The 27,596-nt window shown below is 40.9% G+C and overlaps 2 protein-coding genes across 4 annotated transcripts in view; one reads left to right on the top strand and one right to left on the bottom strand.

Moving 5' to 3' along the window:
* Nucleotides 1-87: 87 nt before the first annotated feature.
* LOC115653266 (endoplasmic reticulum aminopeptidase 1-like) lies at nucleotides 88-27,243 on the bottom strand. Of its 2 annotated transcripts, none has more exons than XM_030566254.1 (19): nucleotides 26,995-27,243; nucleotides 24,202-24,789; nucleotides 23,403-23,541; nucleotides 21,789-21,923; nucleotides 21,152-21,272; nucleotides 17,413-17,567; nucleotides 16,559-16,672; nucleotides 15,373-15,504; nucleotides 14,667-14,798; nucleotides 13,062-13,145; nucleotides 12,351-12,508; nucleotides 11,755-11,834; nucleotides 11,074-11,257; nucleotides 9,307-9,463; nucleotides 7,208-7,392; nucleotides 6,048-6,209; nucleotides 5,006-5,146; nucleotides 4,545-4,626; nucleotides 88-3,079 (listed from the first exon to the last, which is right to left on the bottom strand). In XM_030566254.1, the coding sequence occupies exons 1-19, from the start codon at nucleotides 27,138-27,140 to the stop codon at nucleotides 2,936-2,938; spliced, it is 3,039 nt and encodes a 1,012-aa protein (XP_030422114.1). In that variant the 5' UTR covers nucleotides 27,141-27,243; the 3' UTR covers nucleotides 88-2,935. The 2 variants fall into 2 exon arrangements, with proteins under 2 accessions (XP_030422114.1, XP_030422115.1); XM_030566255.1 differs by having other exon boundaries at nucleotides 26,954-27,086.
* LOC115653269 (endoplasmic reticulum aminopeptidase 2-like) overlaps nucleotides 19,860-27,596 on the top strand; it is a 52,089-nt gene continuing 44,352 nt past the window's right edge. For both annotated transcript variants that reach the window (XM_030566262.1, XM_030566260.1), the window contains exon 1: nucleotides 19,860-19,986. The gene's annotated coding sequence lies outside the window, so the exon portion shown is untranslated. The remainder of the gene's footprint in view (nucleotides 19,987-27,596) is intronic.

Raw genomic sequence — 27,596 nt, 5'->3', positions numbered from 1 at the left:
AGCATCATCAGAAGACAATGTGTATTTTATAAAAAAAAATTAATAAATGAACTTCAAAAAATGAATTCAATAAATGCAGTCATCAGGTAGTCAAAAAAAACCAACAAATTTATTAATACTCTGAGTATAAAACCAATCCAAAGATCTAGCTAAGTTTTTTTCTGTTTTTCTTTAAGCTGACTATAAAACATGGCCATACTGGAACAAATTAAGTCACTGAGCACTATTTTGGGGACTACAGTTTAAATCACTTAAAAATTAAGGACTAGATGGAAATGGATCCCCTTGGACTCATCCCAGGGCCCACCCTCAGCCCCACTTAAGTCAAGGGGTTTCAGGCAAGTGCAGAGGTGCAGCTGTTGAAATCAACTTGCAGGATCCAGCCGAGAAGGACCTAGATTGTGAGTACAAATAACTGCAGATGCAAAACTGCACTGACAAAAACTGGGATTCAGTTAAGGCTTTGAAAATTTGGTGCTTAACTTTTTTTCAAACGATTAACAATCATTCTGACAAATTTAGAAGACTGAAGATTCACTCAATTTTTCTGAATACTAAGAACCTGAGTATTTAGTAAAATACAGTTTTGAGATGGATTTTTCACAACTGCTTTTGTTTGTTTCCCAGAAGGTGACCAGCTGCATGGATCCTAAAGCGCTGTTTAATTAGCCTGCAAAGTAAAATTCAGAATCTGTTACATAGGTCATGCTAGTTCTAGAGAATAAATAGTACACAGCAGCTAATCTACACAGACTTTTAGCCATGTGTACCATTTCTCAGAGTGTTGGAGGATCTTGACTGCATTGTACATTCTAATGTTCAAAGATAAAATTGATTAAATTTATGTTGGTCACATGCAACAGTCAGAACTAACACTTCTTAAATGAGTGATGGTTAATATGCCCTAAGGTGTCAGAGTCTTTGCATCCCTGTTAATTTTCTTTTTGGGGTCAATTATTCTGAGAATAACAAAAACAATCTTTTTCTATTTATTTTTAGTTCAGAATTTCAAACTACATCTCTCCATATCACGGAGAGAGAGAGAGAGAGAGAGAGAGAGAGAGAGAGAGAGAGAGAGAGAGAGAGAGAGAACATCAGTTTAAAATGTTTACAAATGCAAAACGGCAAGAGATGCAAAATTCAGTTGACATATGCAGATTTGTGTTTTAAACAGCTTGTCAAACACATTTCTTGGCATGGTTATAAAATCAATTTTATAAATATTTACTGCAATAATTCTGTGGGTGTCTGTTCTACTCTGGTGCACATTCAGAATTCCCTTTAGTATGAATTTAGTAACAGTGACTAGCGGTGAGGGCATTTCCTAACAGTTACTGAAGGACATCATAATCAACAAGAAAGCAGCCATTCCTTTAGTGTTCCACTAACACTTTCACTTCCATCTGAAGAGCACAAAGCCCTTTACAAACATTAATTAAATAAGCATTACCACTTTAGTGAGGTAGGGAAGTTTTACAGATAGGATTCGAAAGCCCTGACCAAGGATTGCTAGCAACCTAGAAATCACACTTCTGTCTGAAGTTTCTGATATTTCCCATTCTACCTTATTACAACTGACAGATCTGAGGAAAAACCAATCTGTTTTCACTTTAAGATTATGCATTTGACAATATTTTGTGTACACTCAGTTTCTCCATTTCCCATTTTACTGTAAGATGACCATCTTTCTTCTTTGTCTTAGGTTTGTAATAGGAGAACAGGCCCAATTATAATAAAAATGAGTAATATTTAGTAATCACTTAAATAGGTTAATCTTCTGAAAAGGACATTTATTTTTTAAAAGTGCACTTTCATTAGTTGGAAGAGCTAATTAACAGCAAATACTGAAATCACTCTGACCCTATCAAAAAGTTACTAATTATACTGATCTAAAATATTAAATATCTTGATCCTGTTGAACTTTCAGATTCAGATCACATTCTAGTATTACTCTAATATAATTCTATATTAAAAAGGAGTATAACACTTAATATAAAGATAAGCAAGTAATTCACTTTCCACAGCCAAATAGGGCATAATAAAAAATGCTCTCATGAAGCAATAGCCATATAATTATAAAAAGAGGAGGTATGGGAAAAATAAGTTATTCAACTGCACTTCTTATCACTTCTACTTTTGAAGTGTATTAATCCTAACTTTAATTGCAACCTAATTATAATTGCAAACTTATTTTTCCCATACCTCCTCTTTTTATAATTATATGGCTATTGCTTCATGAGAGCATTTTTTATTATGCCCTATTTGGCTGTACATCTTGATACAGGAAAGGATTAAATTCCTCATGGAATTATTATTATTACATAAATTATTTTGAAGGACTGACTGCAGATTCACAAAATATAGATAAAAAGCAGGTGCTAAGAAATGATCTCACCTTCATAATTTCAATACATCTCCATGTTAAACTAGCATACCTATAAACATTCCATTGCTGGGCTACCCTGAGCAGAAATTGCTAGCTGTACCTAGTGTTTGGCAAGGGGATATAAACTTCTATGTCATCTCATATGTGGAGTGTTCCATTTATAGTTCAGTTGTGTACTCATCCATTTTCTGTAATTTCACAAATTAGCTTTCCCTCAAAATAGAGTAGTAAATCCATTTTTTAGAATTCAAGTATTCCAATTTTAGAATTCAAAATCCCCAGTTTACACAGGCCACGATGAGCAATTTTTATCGCTCAACAATTGTGGATGATGGTTTATTATTGGATAGAAGGTGTGCATATAGAGCCATATCTTGCTCCTATTGAAATCAACAGTCAATCTCATACAAAGGAACAGAATGGGGCCCATATCAGCAACTCTAAGTAAATCTCCTCACCCCAAAACAACAAAAAAGCTTTAGATTTTTTAAAATGTTCACTGTTTTGTAATTTAAATTCAAATATTCAAAGCCAGATGCAATGAATCCTTCACATGTTATTTTGTAACCATATTTTGATTTTTTCAAAGTTTATGTCCATCCATCGTATATTTTCTTCAATGATTTCTACAGCTTGTTGGACACAGCGGAGCTGTGAACTTTTTTCATCCAGAGAATTGAAGAATTCTTTCACCTATGAGAAAAAATTAGAATAAACAGTTGATGCATGATTAAGAGGCAGTGAAGTCTAGTAACTAGTGCACAAGTATAATGGCAAAAAACTCCAGGTTTCCAGTATGACCTATGATAAGTCTCTTAACTACTGTGACTGTCTACATGACAGCAGTTTTCTAAAAAACTTCACACCATTGGTAAAACCAGAGCTCTGCCACACTGAGGCACCTAGTGTTGAGAAGGCAGCTAAAACAACAGCAACCATTTTTTAATATCATCTCAATTAAACCAGCTCAGAGCAGCGGCAACAGTGGATCATTTTTAGAAACTTTTTTTAACCCCAACCTACAGCAAAGTCAACAGGAGGCTGAGGGCTCAGCATGGAAACCCCCATGGTAGCTCTCAGCCCTGGTATTCCCCATATCACACCCCCATTGCAGTGACAGAGCCCTGTTGTCAGACCTTCCTCAGCCAACAATTACTTCCCAGCTAGTGTTTTTAAGAGAGGGGAAAGATAGTCTGTGGTACAAGTTAGTGTTAATGACCGACAAATGCTACCAGAGGTCACTACAAAACTTTCCCTATTATTGAGATGTGAGAAGTCATGCTTTGCAGAGTTACTGGGGGAAAATAAGTCATTTTGTCATTTATTGAATATATTCATGTTTGTTTGAAAACATGACCTCTGCTTGATCCTACAGTAAAATCAGATTGAAGGCCATGTGGCTGCTGCTGCAAGCAAGACCTAAATTCTGCAGCAAGTTCCTTGGATTCTGTAGCAGCTTAGTGGGGAAGCTCCATTTAGATTTAAAGCAGAGGCTTTCAATGAAGATTACAACTAACAATATAATCAATATAGTAACAGCGCCTGCATTTTGCACTGGGCCTCAGGTTTCCATCTGAAAAGTGGCAATAGAACTTCCCAACCTCACAGGAATGTTGTGAAGATACTGTACATATTAATGCTTGTGAGGTACTGAGATACTACGATGAGCACCATAGCAGAGTGTATAAATAAAATTGGCCAGGCTAAACTTGACAGAAGCGTACGGAAATGACAAGCCTTCCTATTGCAACTTTTCAAATGAAAATCTGAGGCCCAGAGGCATTAAGGAGACACAAGAACTCCATGTCAGAGCAGGCAACAGTCACCTGATGCTCACCCAGTATTAACCACAAGGCCCTTCTTTCCCTTGCTCTTGGCACATACTGCTATGCTCAGGGTCCTCAAACCCACAGTTTGTATGGCATTTGTATAGCTTCAGGGGAGCTACAGTACTACTTCAATGTTTACTAACTTCCAATATTTACATGATCCTTAGGCTTAATCCCAGGTTATGCCTATCATCTTCATAAAACCATTTCTGCATATAAAACACACTCTGATGTTTCCAAAGGAGTCTAAGGAAGTTAGTCATCCAGCTCCCTTAGGCAGCTCTGAAAACCTCAGCCAGAATGCAAGATCTAACAGTAAGACACTTCACCTCTGCAAGCTGTTCCCTCGTAGAATATTGATTTGTCACTCCGATTACCATGTGGGCTATAGAAGCTGAGCCAAGTTCAAACCTAGCAAAAAAGCCAAAAACCAATTACCAAAGATTTATGAAATGGATGATTTAATTTAAAACAGACACATAGGTGTCAAATATAGCTCGCATAAAGGTCTCAGACTCATAAGTCAGAAGGGACCAATATGATCATCTAGTCTGACCTCCTGCACAAGGCAGGCCACAGAACCCCACCCATCCAATTTTATAACAACCCCTAACCCAGGACCGAGTTATTGAAATCCTCAAAATTGGTCTGAAGACCTCAAGCTGCAGAGAATCCACCAGCAAGCGACCCGTGCCCCACGCTGCAGGGGAAGGCGAAAAACCTCCAGGGCCCCTGCCAATCCGCCCTAGAGGAAAATTCCTTCCTCAGGAAAACAATCTGCACAACTTACTTTTGTACAAGCTTATTCCAGTTTTCCTTCAAAAATTTCCACGCTAGATGATAGCCAGATGGGTTTTTAGCAACAAACACGATGATATGTGGAAGATCCTGGGTTTTTACTACATCACCAAGCAAACTTTGATCCATCATCCTAAAAAACCCCAGTGAGGATGGAAATGGAAAAGGTAACTAGACTGTTAGGCAGAGATGACGGATGGGTTACACTGTTAAAACTGCACTTCTCAGCACCTTGGCTAATCACTATAACTGTCTTACTTTTTTTAAGATAAAATTTGCTTTAGCAAAAGACTTCTGAGCCATTTGCATCACCCTAGTCCCATGATGTTCATGAAAGTTATTAAGATTATCTCCATTTCAGGAAACCTAGAATAAAATCAACATAAAGCTTTGAACTTTAACAGCACCTTTCATCCCAGGATCTCAACATTAATGTGAACCTTAGTTGTCCTGAGAGAGAGAAAAGTATCATCCCCTTTTTCCAGATAGGGAAACTGAGGCATTCATAAAAAAAATTGAGTGCCTCTTGGTAGCATCAACGCACAATTAAATGACTTGCTCAGCTTCACAATGCAAATCAGTGACAGAAATGGTATCAGTAACATTTCTAAATGTTCCTTTCCTCTCATGATGCTAAAAGGAGAGAGGCCGTGGAGCTGTGGCTGGAGCTTTCTCAAAACACTGAGGGACAATGTTTTTAAGAGTCAAGCCCCCTTGCATGTGTAAGATATATATATATAGGCACACTGCAATTACAGTAACTTTACATGCAAAAGGTAATCAAGTGCCTAAATAGTCACTTGTTTCTGCCTTTCTCCAATTGACAGCTGAAAATGCAAACATGTGTATGCACCAGCCTCTGGTGTCAACTTTTAAATTGCAACTTCCCCTTCTTTTATAAGGCATTTTATAATACTGTACATTGAAGATGCTAGAAAAGTGCTCATTGCTGTAGTTCACATTTCAACCAAGTTTGGTTCCTCCCTCTCCACTGCCATACAAACACTGCCTTCATAAAACAGTAAATTACTCACCACTGAAGTTTGTCCTTATTTCTGCTAATACTGAGAGCAACTTCAATCTGATTTCTCTCAGTGTTGAACCAAGGCAGCCTGTATTTACTAAAAAGGAAGTCCCAACCTTCGATTGTCTGGGCTCCAACAGCATATACTGCAGTTTTAACATCATTGGGCAAACTGCAATAAATTGGACACCAAGTTACACTCTGCTTCATATTTCCATTATGATGGATACGTCCATTCTGATTCACCACCCCATTACCCCAGTTTTACACCAGGAATCATTCTGGTGTAACAAAAGGGTGAATTAGGCCTTTAATTTTGATCTGTCTGTCCTATTAGGGATTCCTAAGTGTTGCCAGAGGACGAGTTTGCCTTCAGTCTAAAAGTATCCTGGTATTTACTGTTAGTGAGACTCAGTAGGCAGCACATGCTACCTTGAACTTAGAAGACCTGGATTCAAGCCTCATTCCAGAGCAGATCCTGTTTTGCCAAGGAAGAGTTTTATTAAGAGATATTAGTCAATCAGAGATGTTTAAATACTAGTTTTGTTACCTATGTAAGAGTTACAGATCCTATGTCACTTTTTTAAAGAGGTGTCCTGGTCAACAAGGTCTTTCCCAAAGATGACTGGCAAAAGTTTTTTTTAAAAATTGGGCTTGTTTCATTATTTGGGTGTTTTTCACATTGGAAATATCAGGAATTCTGGTTTTGCTAGATGGTACCTCAGGATGGTGATATCTCAGGATGTTTACTGTGAACTCAGACTCGTTAAATTAGGGGGTGGAGAAACTGAATCTTTAACAAAGATGGCCTGTATCCAAAATGTTAGTGAGTAGCAGGTGATCTGAAAGTAAATAGTATAAAATAAAACCCTTCAGACCTTCTTTCTCCATCATAAAAAAGCAAAACAAAGGGGCACAACTCTAATTTCCATTTTTCCTTTCACCTTTAGTAAATCAAGTTCCAAAGTACAAGGTTGTGTATGAGCTATCAATGAGTATACAATAGCTGTCAAGTCCAGAGGGAACTGGGAGACTGTGAGATGAGAAAATTCCTGAAAGGGCTGGAGTATGGGCAGCTGCTTTATTACTAGATCAGTTCACCAATACTAAATCAAAAGGGAAAACATTAATTCATCCTTCACCTCTACTGATTTTACTATGAAAACAGACCGTAAAGTTCCATTGGATTCCTTCCATTTCATAAAATATTCTTCTGCTTTGTCCACACACGGTTGGTATTTGCGCGCACACGCAAACAGGAGTAGGGAACTGCGAAGCATTCTCTCGGACACTGAGCCCTCATCATTCCAGGACTGTTTGTCAATTAGGTCTTTAAACAGATTGACTATGTACCCCTAAAACAATTTAATAATAAAAAATTATATTTAACACACTTAAGTATAAATACTGCCTCTTCAAATGCATTACTTCTGCTGTTGTTGGCACTGGTAATTTAAATCAACATCTAAACCACTCATCTTTGGTTAAATCCTCCAATAAATCTTCAAACCCATGTCACTTTTTAAATATTTTCATTTAACAAATTTTACCAACATTTAGCAAAAATTAACTTATTAGCTGCTCACCTCTTTTTCTGAAAATCAGGTTTTTGTGCCATACCAACCATCAGTTATTTTAATGCATCAGTTTTAAATATAATGGGATGACCAGTAGTTTCAGTGTTCAACTACTTCACCAACTATTATCATGATACTACAAACAGACCGATGTGGACCGACCCCTGTGCAGCCAACATTTAATTGTCCCCTCTCTGTACATGCAGGCTGACAGCCCACCAATACAAAAGCAGCCCAAATATAGTGGGCATCTCCATGGATGTAAAGATTCACCCATGTGAATCTGATTACAGGACTGGGGCCTACACTCCATGGGACCTAGTGCATTCAACTCCATGCTCTGTGTAAAATTAGTGGGCCAAATCCATCCCTGGTGTAATGCCAGTGCTATTCCAGGGGTGAATTTGGTTCAGTAAAGTTAACTCAGCAAATTCTGGAACAAGTGAATTAGAAAGAAATCACATCTTTCCTAAATAATATAAATCATCATTGCTAGAGCATCACCTTCTAATGTATAATTATAATGCCAAACAATAGTTCAAGCTATTGCGTCTCAACATTCTGCAAGGAATTGCTCTGAACGCTCTACCAATCTCATTTTCTCCAGAACTATACTTAGAGAAAAGAATAAGATTTGAAACACCCCCATTTCTTGTAAACACACATTTCTTGATTATTTTACCATCTTCTTATTTCACAGCCTTGCCTTCCTGGCTGTTGAGAGCAGGGTCTGGAAGTACTAATCTGACAATAAACAGAGCAGAGTAGCCTGACAGACAGAACAGTCTTGTAGTTAAGGATAGGACTCTACAGATCTAGACTCTGCCTGTGTCTCAGTTCCCCATCTGTAAAATGGGGATAACACTTTCCTACTGGGGTGCTGTGAGGATAGAGGCATTAAAGTTTGTGAAGGGCTCAGATACTGCTGTGTTGGGGCTATAATAGTCTTTAGATACATAGCAGAGGGAGCAGTCTTGGTAGGATACTTGTGGTCACGAGGAGGACCACTGCACTTGGACTGATTGTGTATTTGCCTGGCAGCTACATACCACATACAGAGAAAAGCGGATTGAACAGTGGCTGCTCCAAAAGAGATAAAACTACCAGGACCTTGCTACATCTCTGGCAGCTGCAGGCTTTTCTGAACTGCCTGGATACTGGAACAATAGAAAAACATTTAGCCACCAGGGAAAGGAATTCACTCCTGGTAGCAGTCCCACCCCAGGGTTTCTCAGGCTGGCAGTCAAAGGCTCATCTTCTCTTTCCCACCTTTTTGTCTGTTTATCTGCAGTTGACATTTCATCTTGTCAAGTGCCTGCTCCCTCTGTTCTCCCTTATTGCCCCTGGAAAAAAAGTCCTTTCTCCTCCTGTGAGAGGGAGAAAGCAGCAAGGACTGATGGTGCTCCCAGCATAACCTCTGGTAGAACACTGCTGCCGGGTCACAGTTCTACACATCACCATGATGGCAACTTCCCCACCTACTCCCTGCCTTCGGCCAGGAAATGAATACAGAACCAGAGGCTATAAAGGAAAAAATATGACTGAAAAATAAAGAGTTTAAATTTGGGTTTAAAATAAAATAAAAACACTCCACTCTACTGGCTTGCTATTAATAACTGTGTTTTTAAAGGTGTGCTTACAAGGTATGCCACTATTTTAGTGGTAGCCAGTTTTATGTGCTTTCCATCTTACCTTTAACTGATTTTCTACATCATCCATGTCCCTTTTCTCCATGAGCTTGTACATAGGAATCAGCTCATTCATACCTTGGAATACAGGCATAATTTGGGATTCATGTTTCAAATACAAAGATAAATCAAGAGCTTTAGAAATTGATAGTTTTCCAATACTGAGAGAGAAAAAGAGAGAGAGGGAGAGAGAGAACATTATAAATAAAATTAAATGAGCTAATTTCTACTTAATTCCTTTAGAATCCTGAAGTTATCATCACACAAATGGAAAAGCCTAGAAACAAACTCCTGAAAGACAAATGTGACTGACAAACTACACAAGACATGAAACCTTCTGGTATCTGATACAGCAGGAGGTGAAGATTAATGTGAATTCATGGGTTATAATGGAAGGGACTAAAATCAGTCCCTGATCTAGCTGGAAACCTGGGAGAGTTGGCAGGTGTTTGTGGTTTTTGTTTGTTTGTCTGTTTTGCAGTGGTGATGGTGGTAGTATGATTGCAGTCCCCTGGATGACAGTACTGCATGAACTAGATGGGAGGAGTATTTTCCACCACACACCGACTTTCCTCCCAGTACATCAGCAGTAATGAGAAAAGAGCATATGGCTTATCCAATTCCACCTTCTCCCTCCCCATATTCAAGCATGGGGTGTGTGTGTCGGGGGGAAGCTGTTTAACTGTGCTACAGAACAGGATGTGAGCCTGGAAGTGCTACTGATCTTTAGTGTTGCAGGCGTGCATTCCCAGTGAAAACTCCCCTTTCATAAGCTTCTGTGAGAGACAAATTTAGTAGGCCCCAACTCTGGGTGTTGCCTACATGTATCCGAAACAAGGGAAGGACTATAAAAGCATCCTCATGCACTCAAAAGTGGGACTATGGTGAGCTCATAGGTACGGGCTGGAGACATATTCTCTGCCTGGAAAGGCTTGCAACCTCTTTAGAAAATGGTGTAACTGTGAAAAGGGTTAAAAGATACATATTCATGTATCTATGTACTGTCGTATATTAGTGCATGGTTAACATCAGTAGAAAGCCTTGCCTGGGTACAATTCTGTACAATTCTGCTGCTGCCTGGAACAGCTCTTTCAGGTCACTAAGTGTGTGGGGTGTTTGTGTTCTTAGATTTTCTACAGTTTGTTGAGGTTACTGTCAAGTGTGAATTGAGGTAAACTAGCATGTCATTAAAGGCAGCTTAGTTATCACATTTTGGAGAAATATTTGGAGCTTGCAAAAGAGGGTAAAGATTCAGCCTACAAAAGCTCTTGAAATCCTTGCACGGTCATGCCAAACACTTGACCTGCAACAGGAAATGGTTCAGTATCTAAGGTAGTGGTCGCACACGGGCCCCTCCAGACTGCAAAGTGAGCTTAAGTGATGGGGTTGTGAAAAGTGAACCACTGCCCATAAGGGACTGATTTAAGACACCAAATCTTAGGTTTAATTGAAAACCTTATTCTAATCCTAATTTTCAAAAGGCAGCAGATCAGTGCTGCTGGAATCCACTGATTTACACAGTATCACAGACAGTTTTTTGATTATAATGGTTATGTTCTCAGGATCAGTGTATGTTCTCAGTTACATGACTCCCCTGAAGTCAATGGAGACATTCCAGATTTGCATTGCTGTAAACAAGATCAGAATCTGACCCCATCTCTGTTTAAAGGATTTAATAACAAATTATACAAGAGTAAATGTTTTCTGCTTTAGTGATACACAATATGAATTGTCTCATTTGTCTTTTTAAGACTCATACAGTGTGCCTTACCTCACAAGCTGGAATACATTGTTAATGAGACTTGCTCTATCATTGCTGCTAATTGCTGTATGGTTTTTTTTTAAAAGGCTAATCAGAGCATCCCATCCATCATCTTCATAGTGCACAATGTAATAACCATTCATTCCCAGATTGAATTTTATCCATTCTACCTCTTCTGGGAGGATGAGGACATCTGCAAACAAAATAAATTATAACTCCATTCTCTCTTTATTGATTCAAACACTATTTGACAAGAAGACCATGTAATAGATAAAGAGCTCAGCACTTGCCATTTCATACATTACATTTGGACAAAATATAATCCTCATACAATAGCTAAAGCTGGTCTTGGTCTCTTTTTCAGTAAAAGGAAGAAATGCTATAGTTTCTGAATACGTTAAGAGATACAGCTCAGTAAGATTGTCATAGGAGTCTGTCAACATTTCCAGCAGGTTATATCTAATTCAGCTGTTTTAAATCTCATCTGCCAAAAGCTGGCATTCTCTTGTCCTCGTGAACCATTCTTTTTTAAAAGCAATATTGAAATTAGATCTGTGATAACAAAAATAAAATGCAGACTGCCAGTTTCATCCCCCCACCCCCTCAAATAGCTGTAGAGCTAAAATGGCTAAACTTTGCAAGCACTGTAATTAATCCTTCAAATAGACTGATCACTTTAAAGGAAGTTACCTGTTTTAGTTGTCAGCAAAAATCTTTGCACTGTGTCAGATTTACTAGTAATGTACGTTAATGGAACATGCCACAAGTACCTATTGCAAAGTAAAAATGGTTATTTTAGTGACAGAATATTTAATTGCAATAGCTACTCTAGAGAAGGTTGGACCTATGTTTGAGTAGTGAGCTACACTGTTATGTTGAGGACAAAGATTCGGACGTGACTGACTCTGAAACACTTCTTGGGAGTATGTGGAGGTGAGATTCATGGTGTAGGGAGACTTACGCAGACTTCATTACTCTCTTAGCTGAGACAAAATGTGGTCATCCTTTTGCTACAATATCCTACCTCAATCTCAACTTACAAGAAGATTACCCTAGAAAGCCCAGATATAAGACACTTTTATTTCTATGGACTTATTATAATGGACCTCTGTTATAGCTTCTTAACACTATACCAGTTTTCAAATAAGCAATGCCAAATTGTAATTTTTGTTCCTTTAAGAACAGCAATAGCAGTTACTACTATGCAGAATAGATTGTCACTAGTGGATTTTCCAGTTTGCCTAGACTATGAGGGAGAGCATCATTTGCTCATTTTCTGTTATTACCCCGTTGATGGAGAAGAATCTGATCCCTTCATATAGTGCTCTTGATGCAGATGGACAGTCTTTCCTTTTACTGTGACAGTTACTAGCGGAAAACCTTTTTGTAATGTCCAAGTGTTCATCATTGTTGTCACATCAAGAATCTCTCTCCTGGTCCAGTGCTGATTTATATGGGGAAAAACAAAATACATAAGAACAGAGTGAGGATGAAATATACTGGAAAGGAAGCAGAGATGAGTGAGTGGCAACCTCATAAGAGGTACCAACCGTTGATAATTGAAAAAACAAGTTTACAGGACTTATACAGTGAAATTTGGATTGGGGCCTGGGATATCTTTGTGACTCTTTCACCTTATGGTGGACAGAATAACCTTTAAATGCTTATATGGCTGTTACTGCTATTAATCATAAGTGCACAATCAGTATTGGGCTCTTTGGGGGAAAGATTTTTGTTCCATCTCAGGATTTGTTCAAGCAAGCATGTATTCAACAGGTAAAACCCAAGGAAAATTTTTAACAGTAATATAAAGTCCAGGCTTCCAGCAGTATTCAATAAACTTATATTCTCACAAGTAGGGTTCTGAGCACAATAGGCTCACACTCTCAGGAAGGGAGCATACTAATTTAAAATGATTAAAACTGAAGAATTAAATGTTAGTGTACAGTAACACAGCAGATTTATAACTAGCAATAAGTAGGAAAATAGAAGCTTACTGCACTTGAAGATGTCTGTTGGTTTCTGGTGCAAAAGCCATCACCTTGCAGTTGGCCTTCCTGGGTGTCACCCGCAGGACAAGTCTGAAAAAATTAAATATTATTTCCCTTTAATTTTACAATTATGAATAATTAATGCAGCTTAAAGTGATTAATCTGTCCAGTAATATATTAGGTTGAATGGTGGTTATTCACAGGGAGATACTTGGATACAACCCCCTATGACTTTGCACTCCATATCTTTTATAAAAAGAACAGGAGTACTTGTGGCACCTTAGAAACTAACAAATTTATTTGAGCATAAGCTTTCGTGGGCTACAGCCCACTGCTTCAGATGCATAGCTTATGCTCAAATAAATTTGTTAATCTTTAAGGTGCCACAAGTACTCCTGTTCTTTTTGCGGATACAGACTAACACGGCTGCTACTCTGAAACCTGTCATATCTTTTATGGAAATATGCTTATGAGTCTAAATATAATGTAACTGGAATACAGTTTATGCAAAAGGTCTCTTGTAAGGTATCATTGCAAAGGGTATAATCTACTGAGTGTGTTCATCCTATTTGTATGAATGTATCATTCTTGTATCTGAAGCTAAAAATATGAAGTATTACTCTGAAGTCCTATTTTAACTATGCAAAGTGTGGGCCATTAATGGTGGCTTGGAATCTTGATGGTTCCCATTAACCAGGACAATTGGTTGTAAATGGCTCTGTTTACTTGTAAGCCTTCCTGTATAGTGGGTGCCAGCCAGTAGGTAATGAAGTCTCACAGGACATGTGATCATTTCACCTGGTACTGGAATCCATCTTAAACCTGGTGCTTTGCCATGTAGAAGGAGAGGTTGGGATCCAGAGATGCAAAAGATTCCCGCCTTGTGCCAAAGCTATAAAAGGGGGTGAAACAGAACATACCGGGCTGCCAATCATGAGAAATCCCTGAGTTACCACCTGAGCTGGAAGTAACAAGGTCTGTACCAGGGGAAAGGATTGGGCCCAGCCTAAGAAGGAGTCTAGTCTGTGAAAGAAGCTTACTGATACATCTCTGAGGGTGAGATTTACTTATATTCAGTTTCTTAAAAGTATTAAGCTTAGACTTGCATGTTGTGTTTTATTTTGCTTGGTAACTTACTTTGTTCTGTCTGTTATTACTTGAAACCACTTAAATCCTACTTTTTATACTTAATAAAATCACTTTTGTTTATTATTAAACCCAGAGTAAGTGATTAATACCTGGGGGAGCAAACAGCTGTGCATCTCTCTCTATCAGTGTTATAGAGGGCGGACAATTTATGAGTTTACCCTGTTTAAGCTTTATACAAAACAAAACGAATTTATTTGGGGTTTGGATTCCATTGGGAGCTGGGTGTCTGGGCGCTGGAGATAGGAAATCTGCTGAGCAATTTTGGTTAAAGTCTGCAGCTTTGAGGGCGTGGTTCAGACCCTGGGTCTGTGATGCAGCGAAGTAGCATGTCTGGCTCAACAAGACAGGGTTCTGGAATGGCAGGGAAAATGGGCTCAGAGGTAGTTTCAGCACGTCAAGTGACAGTCCCAAGGGGGTCTCTGTGACCAAACCCGTCACCCTGGCCCCCCAAGAAATACTTGCATGTGCCAGACTGTTCCATAGATCTTCATTTTTTGTATTCTGATAGCTGTACTTCCGCAGATATTGTACAAGACCAGCTTTAAACACATCTGCATTCAAGTAATCCCTTAACATATTTAGAATACAAGCTCCCTGCAAAGGAAGTGATAAACATTTTACAAACTAATCTTTAGATCGGGGCAGGAAAACTTTTTGGCATGAGGACCGCATCGGGTTTTGTAAATTGTATGTATGGCCCTTCCCCCACCACCTATCTGCACCCCCACTCCCGGGACCCCTGCCCCATCCAACCCCCCTGTTCCCTGATGGCCCCCCCAGGACCCCTGCCCCATCCACACACACCCGCTTCCTGTCCCCTGACCACCCCTGGACTCCTGCCAACCCATCCAATCCCTCCTCTCATTTCTGACAGCCCCCCAGGACCCCTGCCCCATCCAACCCCCCCTTCTCCCTGTCCCCTGACTGCCCCCAGAACCCCTGCCCGATTGCCCCCCTGTCAGCCCATCCACCCCCCCCTCCTTCTTAACTGTCCCCCCCCCCGGACTCCTACCCCCATTCTAAGCATGCTTCGTGAACAATATTCATGGAAACAAAAGTGTAAGGAAAAATAGTTACATATACGTCTACCCCGATATAACGCTGTCCTCTTGAGCCAAAAAATCTTCTAGGTGAAACTGCGTTATATCTGGGCAGAGGTGTAATTTACCTTTTCATAGGAAACATCATCGAACATTTCTTGAATTTGAGCTGGATCTTCCACAGGAGTAGACACAGGATGTGAGGAATTTAATGCATCCACCTCCATGGCATCAAAACACTTGCCTAAAAAATAATCTTCCTAATAGGGGAAAAAATGTTTTTTTTATTCAAGGACTACTGAATACAGATGTAACAGCAAACCAAACTGAAGATGAAAATATTTGCACTTGAAATATGTTTTAGATTTCTTCCATGTGATTTTCAGACTGTATAAAGAAAACAAAAAATTTATTTTAAATATTCTTTTTATTCCAGCACTTGCAGTAAATGCATTATTTTAAAACAAAATAACTCTCATTTAGAGATTGCAATCACCCATTATAAAGCTATTGCAATGCGCAAAATGCTGCACAGACTTATTAACATAAATTGATGTCAGTGAAACTACTTATATGAGTAAAACTGAACAAATGGGGCTTATCCTAAAGCCCAGAAAAGTCAATGGAAAGATTCCCACTGATTTTACTGGGTTCTGGATCAGGCCCAAATGTCTTTGTAGGAACGCGCCCAAAGTAGCGATCTCTGGTGAAATGAGAATGTGAAATCATCTACATTCAGACATTCCAAAAGGGTGATAAGTCTTTCTAAGACACAACACACCGGCTTGGTCCACACTATAGACTTATGCCAATACAACTATGTCGCTCAAGGGAAAATCCACACCCCTGAGCGACGCAGTTATATCAACCAAACCTCCAGGGCAGACAACATGATGTCGACGAGAAGACTTCTCCCGTTGACATAGCTAACGCCTCTCGGGGAAGTGAATTAACTACACCAACAGGAGAAGGTCTCCCGATGGCATAAGTAGTGTCTTCACTAAGTGTACAGTGGTGCAGCTGTGCTGCTGCAATGCTGTATGTGTTGCCCAGCTTCACTGCAATCAGAATAAACTGTAATCAGCTTTGATCATCTGTATTTAGACAATGTTATAATTTCTTTGTAATCCTTAAAAGATGATTAACCTAATTACTCTAAATTAATTATTAAAAAATATATAAAAACAACAACATTAGCTCACGGCAAATCTGTGTGCTGCCCAATAAGCTTACCATTCCAAATCATCAATAAATTACTCTCAGCCATTTTAAAATATGGTTTAAAATAAAAAAGGGAAAGTAATTAACACTTACAACTTTCAGATCTGGATGAGTAATACTGACTGACACATACTCCATAAACTTTGCAAATCCTTCATTTAGCCAAAGATCATTCCACCATTCCATGGTAACTAGGTTTCCAAACCACTGAAAAAAAATATTGCTCATAATTTGTCAGCCTTGTCTTAAATTGACTAGTTAATTCACTCACTAATTTATGCAGACCCAGGAGAGAAAGGTTTGGGAGTTCATGGGGCAGTGTGAAAGATCCCTAGCATGAGTTTACCACCCACTCCACCCATCAATTCTGTAATGTGTTCCTGTGGCGTGGGTCCTCATGCCCACCCATGGGCTCAAGAAGCGTCCAAATCAGTCATCCCAGTAGACACTTTGTTTTCACTCTTCTTATTGCTGTGTAAATTTTAAATACTTTTCTTATTCTTTGCCATAATATTTTTTCATTCTCTAACGGAGGACAAAGACAAGTTAAACACAGTATAAAGGTCTATGATAAATGGACTTTAACCTGATTAAGGGCTTCCTTATCAAACGTGGCTCTAATATAAAACAGTTTTAAAATGTATCCAAGAAATTACACTTTTACACCCACAAGTTTCTTATGAGTAACACAGTTAAAATACTCTGGAGAAAGTAAAAATGATGCAATCATGTTAGCCCAGTAAATAATATAAAATCAAGTTACAGATGATTCAGAACCTTTTAGTCTCAAAAGCCAATCTATTTCAAAAGTTTCTAATAAGTTTAACAATTTGTTTTCAATGTATACATTTTTCTCAAATATCTAAGATGACTTGATATTGTACCACACTGCCAATAAAACCAAACCAACAAACATTTAGATCCCATCGTACTCCCCTAACCATTACCTGATGAGCCAGCTCATGGGCTATTATCATAGTAATCCAAAGTTTAGCTGATGCCGAGGATTTTTCAGGGTCATATAGCAGAGAAGATTCCCTGTATGTGGTCAGTCCCCAGTTTTCCATAGCTCCAGACTGAAAATCAGGAATAGCAGCAAGATCTAAAAATAAATAATAATATCTCACTTATCTGTGTGATCTCTCTCTCACCCTCACCCATTTAAGACAGTATCAAACACATTTTTATTAAAATAAAGAGAAATAGTTTTCATTAGTTTCAGTGGTTCAAGTGCAGATTTTATATATTTTGAAGTGATATGAAGTATAACTTGACAGACTGTTCTGGGTAGCACAACACAAGATGCATGTCACAAAATCTGTGGCAAGTAATGACAGCACAGGGCAGAAAGTGGTTAATTTTATTCTGGACCTTCTATTGTGCAAGACAGAGAAGGAGCTACTCTACGTAGTGTGACAGACCCAGGCCAGTGTGGTACAGGAGTCTGGTCGAGGGCAAATATACTGGTCACTGGCTGAGTAGTTTTCTGTTCTCTGAGTGACTAGAGCAGGGGCTGCACTGGAGTAATCAGGAATCTGCTAGAACCAATTAAGGCAGACAGGCTGATTAGAACACCTGCAGCCAATCAAGGCAGGCTAATCAGGGCACCTGGGTTTAAAAAGGAGCTCACTCCAGTTAGGGAGGGAGGAGCTAGAGGAGAAGAAGTGTGTGTGAGGAGCTGGGAGCAAGAGGCACAAGGAGCTGAGAGTGAGAGGCTGTGCTGCTGGAGGACTAAGGAGTACAAGTGCTATCAGACACCAGGAGGAAGGTCCTGTGGTGAGGATAAAGAAGGTGTTTGGAGGAGGCCCCGGGGAAGTAGCCCAGGGGGTTGTAACTGTCATGCAGCTGTTACAAGAGGCACTATAGACAGCTGCAATCCACAGGGCCCTGGGCTGGAACCCAGAGTAGAGGGCGGGCCTGGGTTCCCCCCAAACCTCCCAACTCCTGATCAGACACAGGAAGAGTTGATCCAGACTGTGGGGAAGATCACTGAGATGAGCAAATCTGCCAATAAGCGCAGGACCCACCAAGGTAGAGGAGGATCTTTGTCACAGTAGGAAACTAGTTTTTTGTTAACAGTTTCCTTTACTTGATACTGGGTGGGAAAAACTCCCATCAACTTAAATGAAAAAGATAAGCCAATGCTGAGGGTTTTTTTGAAAATCTTACTGAGTGTATGGAATCATTACTGCTTACATTTTAGGGAATAAGTATTCATCCATTTTTCTACAATTTTAATTTTTTTAAACATAAAACCATTTTTTCAACAAAGCAAGGCACTCCAAGATGTGTGGTGTGTGGCCACGTAGGTATTTCTGAGGTGGTTGGAGTGGTTGGCCTTGGCTCTCATACCTAACAATGAGCCTGAAGTGTGACAGACACTATGAGAGCATGGCTGCCACCCACTCATGTTTCACTGGTTAGCTGAAATTCAGCCAGGTGTGGAGAGACTATGCTAGGTTCCCCATATAACATTAAATCCACTGTAAAGATGTGTAGAGGTGCCTTAAGCAGAGCAGTGGCAAAGTGGGAAAAGGACTCTGCAATCCTTAATTGTCACAGAGGGGATCTCAGCAGCCACATCCATATAGGCCAGTTTGGAGAGTGATAGTAGGGACATGTCTGGAGGAGGGCCATAGGATCTAAGGTCACATGGATCCAGTGGCTCTATTCTCGAGCAAGTATCACAGACAAGGTAGTAGCATCTCATTGACTGGAATAATGGTTGCAGGGATAGGGGCTGCTGTTACCTGTTAGCTCTGTGTTCTTGGGGAACCAGAACACAGTATCTTAACTTGTCTGACTCACGAAGGACTCCCCTCCCCCAGCCTCTGCTTGAACCAGAAGAAAGACTTACAAAAAGCAATGAAAAGTCAGTGGAAGACACACATAACCCCCTCCGGACAAGGGTGACAGAATTAAGGCAACTCCCCGAGCCCCATTTGCATTGAAGATGGGACAGGGAGGCATCTCTGTTAGCATACAGAATTGAGAACAGAGATTCCAGGGCAAGAACTGCACTGACTTCTGGGACCAGAAAAGCAGGGAAGCACTGATAATGGGGGAACTCTGCTCCAGATGTTAATGCACCCACCCCAGCACACACCAGCTCAGCAGTTATCAGACCAATTCTAGTAATAAATCCTTTATTGGCATCCAAAATACTGACGCCGCCTAATTGCATTGTGAGCTTCCTCGAAGGAACACTGCCCATAGCCAGGAATGATCAGTTCCTATCGTCTAGCCTGAATGAAACAACTTTGGTATATTCCCTTGAGCCATCAGTTTACCCATAAACAAATCTAGTGTTCTCCCTTGAACCATTGTTGTTTCCCTACAAAAAACCCCTACCCATGCTCAAGTAAGTGTCTGATGCCTGGATCCAAAATCTGCATCAGTTCCCTTGGGACTTCATCTTCTCCTAACCGATTGTGCTGGGGGCTCTGCCTGTCTCCAGCACTCTGGACCTTCAACTATCACCACTACCTGGGAACCCTGACTGGTTCAAGCTTCACAGAGTGGTGAGAACCCAACTTTGTCTTGCCTTTTTTTTTTTTTTTTTTTTCCTACTCTAGGTATAGTTTCTAACCCGGACTTACATGATCAGGCATAGTTTTCTAAACCTGACTTTTGTAATCTTAAACTAGATTTAATATTGTAACTGGTTTGTTTGTTTGGCTCTCCTTGTATGGTTATTACCTGGCAATAAGTAACTTTTATGGTTAAGCTGGTTGCTTCCTTCCCTCCCGCTCTCTCTCTCGTGTGTTTTTGGCTTCCGCATTTGCTCTGCAGCAACGCTCCTCTTACCTAAGCTAAAGATCCCTGCAGTGCCCAAAAATCCTGTGGGGTTTTCTCATCAAGTGGGTTACTACCTGAATAATCGCAATGTGCAAGTGGCGACAGGGACGTGCTGAACCTGTGGAATATGAGGCTGGCAGCTTGGAAGTGCTGCTCGACCCAGCCTGCTGAGTTCAGGGACAAATAAGGGGAGTGCTGATTGACCTGGTCCACTCAGATGAGCTCTGTTAATGTGTGTGTGTTCATCTGATTCTGGGGCTCGAGGAACCCAGCCCTGGGGAACCTAGGTCCTGCAGGATAGCTCCATTGGGAGGGAACTTGCAGAAGGGAGAAGTAGAGCTCCATATGAAAACACAAGTGGTACACTGATAGAATTACAGAACACCACCATCACCACCAAGAGTAACCCTAATAAATGAGTATACCCCAAAGTAACGGGCAAATCTGGTAACACTGCATTTTGACCCCACACCATGGCCCAGATTAGAGACTGGTTCAACCCTTATAAAGTCAGAGATTAATAAAAAAACCAAGTGGCGGAAACGTTTTCAAGCAGTACTTTTCACACACTAATTTTCTCTACCTGAAATATCAACCAACAGTGCTGGCAAGGAGGCAGCATACAATATGTTACATTATAAATATGTTAATATTTTCACAGGCTATGTGATATCATGGAAACACAAAGGGCCAAGTGTTCCCTCCCCTACTCAAAATGAATGCCCAAGTCTACGCAAGACAATTCTGGAAAAGTCAGGAGGCACTGAGGAACATGGTCACCGTCTGTTGCAAACTTGACCCTATCTTACAAACTATATTACATGATTTGTGTTCTATTAAACTCAACCTAATAAGGAATTTAAATAGAATGAATGATAAAACACTTGCCTTGTTTGGGTAAGGGATATGGAATGCTGAAGTAATTCTCATAGAAGTCTAAAAGTTTCACTGCTGCATCCAAGGCATAATCAGCTTGGTTGATCTTATCTGGTACAGTATATACAGATATCTAAAATACACAAGCACGGAAGGTTTGTGAATACAAATATAAGTAGTTTTAGAATAGAAACTGATTTGTTCTCTGCCTTATTTCAATTATCGCCAAAAAATACGAGCACAATTAGCTGCTTGATGCTGCTTCCTTGCCTCAGAGGTATCCTACAATTTGTAAGAAAAGCATCAAAGCCAGGAATGTGTTTTTTAAAACGGAATTTAGATTCAGTCCCTTTTATTTATTCACCAAACAGGTACAATTGCAGCGCAGGTTTCACCACTTTACCCAACCAAACTCAACCCTTTTTTGATGGGACCAGAGATGAGAGCACACAAACAGATTTTAAAAGTAAAACTACTAAAAATCATAATTCAAATAGTCCATCTAATTAAAAACACATTACTTCTTGCTCAATTCCATAGCAGCTACAGACATGTAAATATAGTTAACCAAGACCTTTAGAATTAAACCATTTGCAATTTTTATTGTTCCTATCACACAGCAAGATTGTAGAAAACGAGACAAATTTACCTTAATTCCACTGGTAGTCATCTTGCTGACTGATTTAAAATCCGAAACAATAAAGGCCACTAGATAAGTGCTCATCTTTACACTAACATCAAAATGGTCTTCAACTAGCCAATTAGCAACACTCACAGATTTCACCTAAAATTAGAGCACAACTTTTGTCACACAACAATTCTATGAGCTGGAACATCAGAAGGTTTGTAAAGTTTTTTTTTTTTCAAATTTCATCACTATTATTTAAAGAGTCACCGAATAAGATAAAACAAAACTAAAGGAAAACCCACCCTTTTGTATGAACTTTTTCTTATCTAGCCTGTTATACTTAAAACTGAATGAAATTAGAGAAATAATTTCTTAATTCTTTTTCCATTTGCTTTGTACATTTGATAGTACCTTGCTGTCTGCTGTACCAGTCAATTGGTTTGTCCTGTGGCTGCATAAAAGAGCCAAACAAGGAAGAGGAAAACAGTTTAAAAAGACCCAGTGAACTCAAAATCTTCTTAAGATGACATTCAAAATTTCTAATTTCTGAAAGAGAACCCTCTATATAATATGTTCTTTTAATTTTTTTTAATTGGCTTTTTTTTTTTTTTTTTTTTTTACTGTTCCCCTATTTGTGTTTATAAGGGTCTCTTCAGCAAATAAGAAATTGACAATACAGAGGAAACAGTGAAACCTACTAGACACAAAGTGCTATCCAATGCACAGGCCAACAAACCAAAAACAATTTTTTCTTTCTAACTGTTTTCAGTTGTAGATGCTACTTGCAGGTATAACACACACAAAATTTTCAAACAAATGTGATTTTTCAAGTTGACTCTGTCTCTTAAAAAAAGCAAAAGCAACCTTTTAGATGCTCAGGAGTAAATTTCAGTACTAAGGCTACGTCTAGACTACCCGCTGTATCGGCGGGTTAAAATCGATTGCTTGGGGATCGATATATCGCGTCTCATCTAGACGCGATATATCGATCCCCGAGTGCGCTTATATCGATTCCGGAACTCCACCAACTCCAACGGATTGCGGAATCGACAGGGGGAGCCGCAGACATCGATCCCGCGCGGTGAGGACGGGTGAGTAATCCGATCTTAGATATTCGACTTCAGCTACGTTATTCACATAGCTGAAGTTGCGTATCTAAGATCGATTTCCCCCCGTAGTGTAGACCAGCCCAAAGATGTAGTTGCATAACTCCCTGCATAGTTAATACATGTCACACTGCATCATGCTATTTATCCCTTCCTCCAAATTCCCTTGAAGGTTAATTTTTAAAGTCTGGATGGTCCAAGTTTCACGTACAAAATATGGAATTATGGGCTAGATCCTACAGGTCCTGAATGCTCCCAACTTCCATTGCCTCCCATGAGAGCGAGGATGCTCATCATCTCATAGGACTATCCCCTAAATATGAACTTTAAAACAGCCAACAATGAGGAGATAATGCATTTTTCCTTTTTAATTCAATGTTAGAACTACTAGAAACAACAGTACACATGAGCATCAAAGTAAAACAGTTTAATATCAAAGTGAATTGCTCTTGCTTGGATATTCTGCTCCACTTTAACTTTTTCTTAAACTAAACAATTCTAAAATGTAACATTAGAAATATCCACATACTATTGGCATATTAGACAGTGCGAGGTGCTTTGGTTCTCTCCTAATCTTAATAGAAAATCTGGCTTTGAAGGATGGTTCATCAAAACATGGGAAAGCCATGCGAGCAGCTGTTGGCTCAAACTGTGTTGATGCAAGTACCCTGTAATTAAACAATGGGAAATAAAAAAAATCTACATCTGAAACATGCCCATACATTGCAGTATCAATACAGAACATCCATCTCTCTGGTGCAAGACAGAAAGGTAAATTTGATGTTCACTTCGTAACTAGGTACTTTTATAGCCCCCATTTCAGCAGTATCTGAACAACTCACAATACCCCTTTATCAGGCCAAGAAGTACTACCCCCATTTTATAGATGGAAAACTGAGGTAGGAGACTAAGTAACTTGCCGAAGATCACACAGGAAAATGTGGCAAAGCTGAAAATAGAACCTGGCCTCCTGAGTCCCACAGCACTCTAACCAGAGGACCATTTTTCCTTGCATCAAAACTTCCAGTAGTATAAATAGGAGTTCTTGTGCATTAAGGACCACTGAATTTGGTCCATAATGAAAAAATTCAATTCCTTTCCAAAAGGACTGAAAGTCCCAACAAGTTAAACACTGGAATATGATTTGGTACAAATTCAATTCTCTATAACAAAGCGTAAGTCTCAGTGAAGAAAGCAGAGGCTCTAAAAGAGAAATTAGAAACTAAATGAGAATAAAATCTAAAAGCAGCAATTTAGCACGGTTTATACCTAAAAAGTCAAGTATAGTTCACTCTTCAGAAACAAATGTTAATTGAAAAGATGATTACCTCACTTCTCCTTCCTGGGTTCTATAGGTGCTTTTATAAAAGCCGTGGAAACTCTCTGACAGATTTGCAGAATATTCAATGCTAACAGTGTAGTTTTGTCCAACATGCAATGGAAAAGCTGCCAGGAGGGCAATCTGCTCAAATGGTGGGTATTCCAAAACCATCACTACTTCTTCAGTGTGACTATTTCCCATTCTCCTTTGGATGGCAGCCCTGGTAATTTGCAGGTGTTTGCTATGCAGGATGACTGAACTAATTTGTTGGTTTACTGTAATCTCTATTCTGGCAAATCCAGTAAAAGTTAGAGTTGTAAGATTAGGATGGAGAAGAAGATCATAATGCACTGGGATGACATGCTTGGGAAGCCTCATTTTATCCCAAGGAAACGGTTTGCTTCCATTGCCAGACACTACATCAGCTGTCTCCCTGTTCTTGCTACTGTGGTCATTATTCACAGAAACTGCAACATTTAAAATACTTATGGTCATCATCATCATCATCATGAGAGAGGATTTATCTGCAAATGGCAGAGTAGAGAATAAGGCTGCCATTCTTGCCTTGCTTATGTTGATTTCCACATATGATAATCTAAAAAAGAAATATGTGTAAAACACAGTTAGTATTAAAGATTTTTCTTTGTGGTAAATGTCATGGACATCACCAATGAGTACTGCCTATGATCTAAAAAAATACAGTAAGACCCTCATACTGCAATCAAATCCACATGGGCAGACCCTTGACCTGTGTGGAGCCCAAACGACTTCTGGCACAGAATCACAGAAGCTTTGGGTTGGAAGAGACATGGGTCCAACAGCAGGATCAGGCCTAAATTATCTTCACATTCTGTAACCATCTGTGTCTATTTCCATTAGCAAAGAGATTTATACACTTTTTCTTGCCATGATCCTTCCAATCCTCTTAATTTAAAATGTCTCTGAAGGCAAACCTTTCAGGCTGTCAGTAAGCTTTGATATTTTTAAAGCCACAGTGTACTCACTGGTTATAAATAAATAGGAACAAGTTTTAATTGCAATGTTATTTACTGGAAGAGAATATAAACACACAAAAGCACAAAACATTATACAAAAAACAAAAGTAACAGAAGAAAATGCAATTCTTATCCCTGACATACAGCCCCTGGAAGGAGCAAATCAAAGGGAATGAAGATACTTCCAAGGTTTTTGCTAGAAAAGAGATCAGTAGTTTGATAATTTAGCAGGCTCATGCCAATCAGTTTCTTCTGGAAACAGCTGATCTCTCTCCTGCAGAGAGGGCAAAACATCTTGGAAAAAAAAAAAGGCTATTCAAGAAGTCCATAATGGTGTTGCACAAGAATGCCAATGTCAAGTAGAGGAGGGTAAAGTGAACTTCCATTTTATTCTTTTGTCAGTTGTATATGAAAAATATTCATGTCCTGCCTATCTGTGAGAAGGCCATTCCTGGCATGAGTCTGACATCTGCACAGCTTATTTTCAGGGCACGGTGCAAAAACAATGTGTTTGCGGGTTTTAAAATCTATAGCAGTGCAGAGTTGTGAAGCAGGTGATGTTGGGGGGCTGAGGTGAGTGTATTGGGACACTGTTTGGCAGTGAGGATGTAATGTTGGGGGGCTGAGGTGAGTGTATTGGGACACTCTTTGGCAGTGGGGATGTAATGTTGGGGGGCTGAGGTGAGTGTGCTGGGGCACTGTTTGGCAGTGGGGATGTAATGTTGGGGGGCTGAGGTGAGTGTACTGGGACACTGTTTGGCAGTGGGGATGTAATGTTGGGGGGCTGAGGTGAGTGTATTGGGACACTGTTTGGCCATGGGGTGTAATGTTGGGGGGCTGAGGTGAGTGTATTGGGACACTGTTTGGCAGTGGGGATGTAATGTTGGGGGGCTGAGGTGAGTGTGCTGGGGCACTGTTTGGCAGTGGGGATGTAATGTTGGGGGGCTCAGGTGAGTGTATTGGGACACTGTTTGGCAGTGGGGATGTAATGTTGGGAGGCTCAGGTGAGTGTGCTGGGGCACTGTTTGGTAGTGGGGATGTAATGTTGGGGGGCTGAGGTGAGTGTATTGGGACACTGTTTGGCCATGGGGTGTAATGTTGGGGGGCTGAGGTGAGTGTGCTGGGGCACTGTTTGGCAGTGGGGATGTAATGTTGGGGGGCTCAGGTGAGTGTATTGGGACACTGTTTGGCCATGGGGTGTAATGTTGGGGGGCTCAGGTGAGTGTGCTGGGGCACTATTTGGCAGTGGGGATGTAATGTTGGGGGGCTGAGGTGAGTGTGCTGGGGCACTGTTTGGCAGTGGGGATGTAATGTTGGGGGGCTCAGGTGAGTGTATTGGGACACTGTTTGGCAGTGGGGATGTAATGTTGGGGGGCTGAGGTGAGTGTATTGGGACCCTGTTTGGCAGTGGGGATATAATGTTGGGGGGCTCAGGTGAATGTGCTGGGGCACTGTTTGGCCATGGGGGTGCTCAGGTGGCAGTGATGGGGCGCTCGGAGGCGCTGAGGAGGGAAGATTTCGCGGTGCCCGGGGCGCTCTCTCGGAGCGGACGCTGCAGCCCCCTCAGGGACACAATGCCCTGCCCGCCTTTGGCGGTGAAATGCAGCTCGGCCCGCGCCCGCGCCCCACCGCCGGGGGGACCGGGACCCCTCCCCCCCGCACTCTGGGCCCGGGCCTCGTGTTCCCCCGCCCCGGGAGGCGAGGCGGGTCTGCTGGCGCCCTGCTGCCCTGGGAGCGCTGGCCCTGAACCACTCGGTTCGCTACCTGCTCCGCGGAGGCCCGGGCTGGGTGAGCGGCGCCGGTACCTGCTGCCGGGCCCAGCGAGATGGAGGAACCGCGCCGCCGCTGCCTGCATTAGCTGCGCCTTGGAGAGTGAAAGTGAAAGCAGAAATGCCTCTGGGGCCCTTCCAGCTCCTCCGCCCCGCAAGCTCTGTTCTGGGGCTCCCCACATCCCCCGCTCTCCTGGACTGGCCCCAGCAGGAAGGCGGTTTGGGCGACCCTACAATAACATAATCCCCTGCCCCAAAAGCACGGCAGCACGCAGCGGGGGGCGCTCTGCCGGTTGCCGGAGCCGCAGGACCAGCGGACCCTCCGCAGGCATGCCGCCGAAGGCACCCTGCCTGCCGCCCCCGGCGACCAGCAGAGCGCCCCCCGATGCCGCCCCAAGCACGTGCTTGGCGTGCTGGGGCCTGGAGCCCCCCGAGTGAGAGTCAACCATTGGCCAGCACCGATCAGACCACGTAGGCTGTGGCTGTAGCACTGGCTGCACTGGGAGTACCAGGTCCCTCTAATACACATTAGCTGATTGTGATTGACCCCTAGGGTGGGAGCGTATTGTCTAGGTTAGTTGTAACGTTCTCTTTAAAACTATGTTCACCATTATATTTTAATGCATGGCCTATTTTCC

Source organism: Gopherus evgoodei, chromosome 6 (assembly GCF_007399415.2).
Source record: "Gopherus evgoodei ecotype Sinaloan lineage chromosome 6, rGopEvg1_v1.p, whole genome shotgun sequence".
NCBI classification, from domain to species: Eukaryota; Metazoa; Chordata; order Testudines; family Testudinidae; genus Gopherus; species Gopherus evgoodei.
This window is presented reverse-complemented; position numbering and strand designations above follow the sequence as displayed.

What these genes read in the sequence shown, in the direction of transcription:
- LOC115653266 (XM_030566254.1), bottom strand. Translation starts at nt 27,140, where the DNA reads ATGTGGGGAGCCCCAGAACAGAGCTTGCGGGGCGGAGGAGCTGGAAGG. An exon ending in TGACTACCAGTGGAATTAAG is followed by an intron (nt 21,273 to 21,788) that starts GTAAATTTGTCT and finishes TGTGTATTTTAG; the next exon opens with ATATCTGTATATACTGTACC. An exon ending in GATTCTTCTCCATCAACGGG is followed by an intron (nt 11,835 to 12,350) that starts GTAATAACAGAA and finishes ACTTTGCAATAG; the next exon opens with GTACTTGTGGCATGTTCCAT.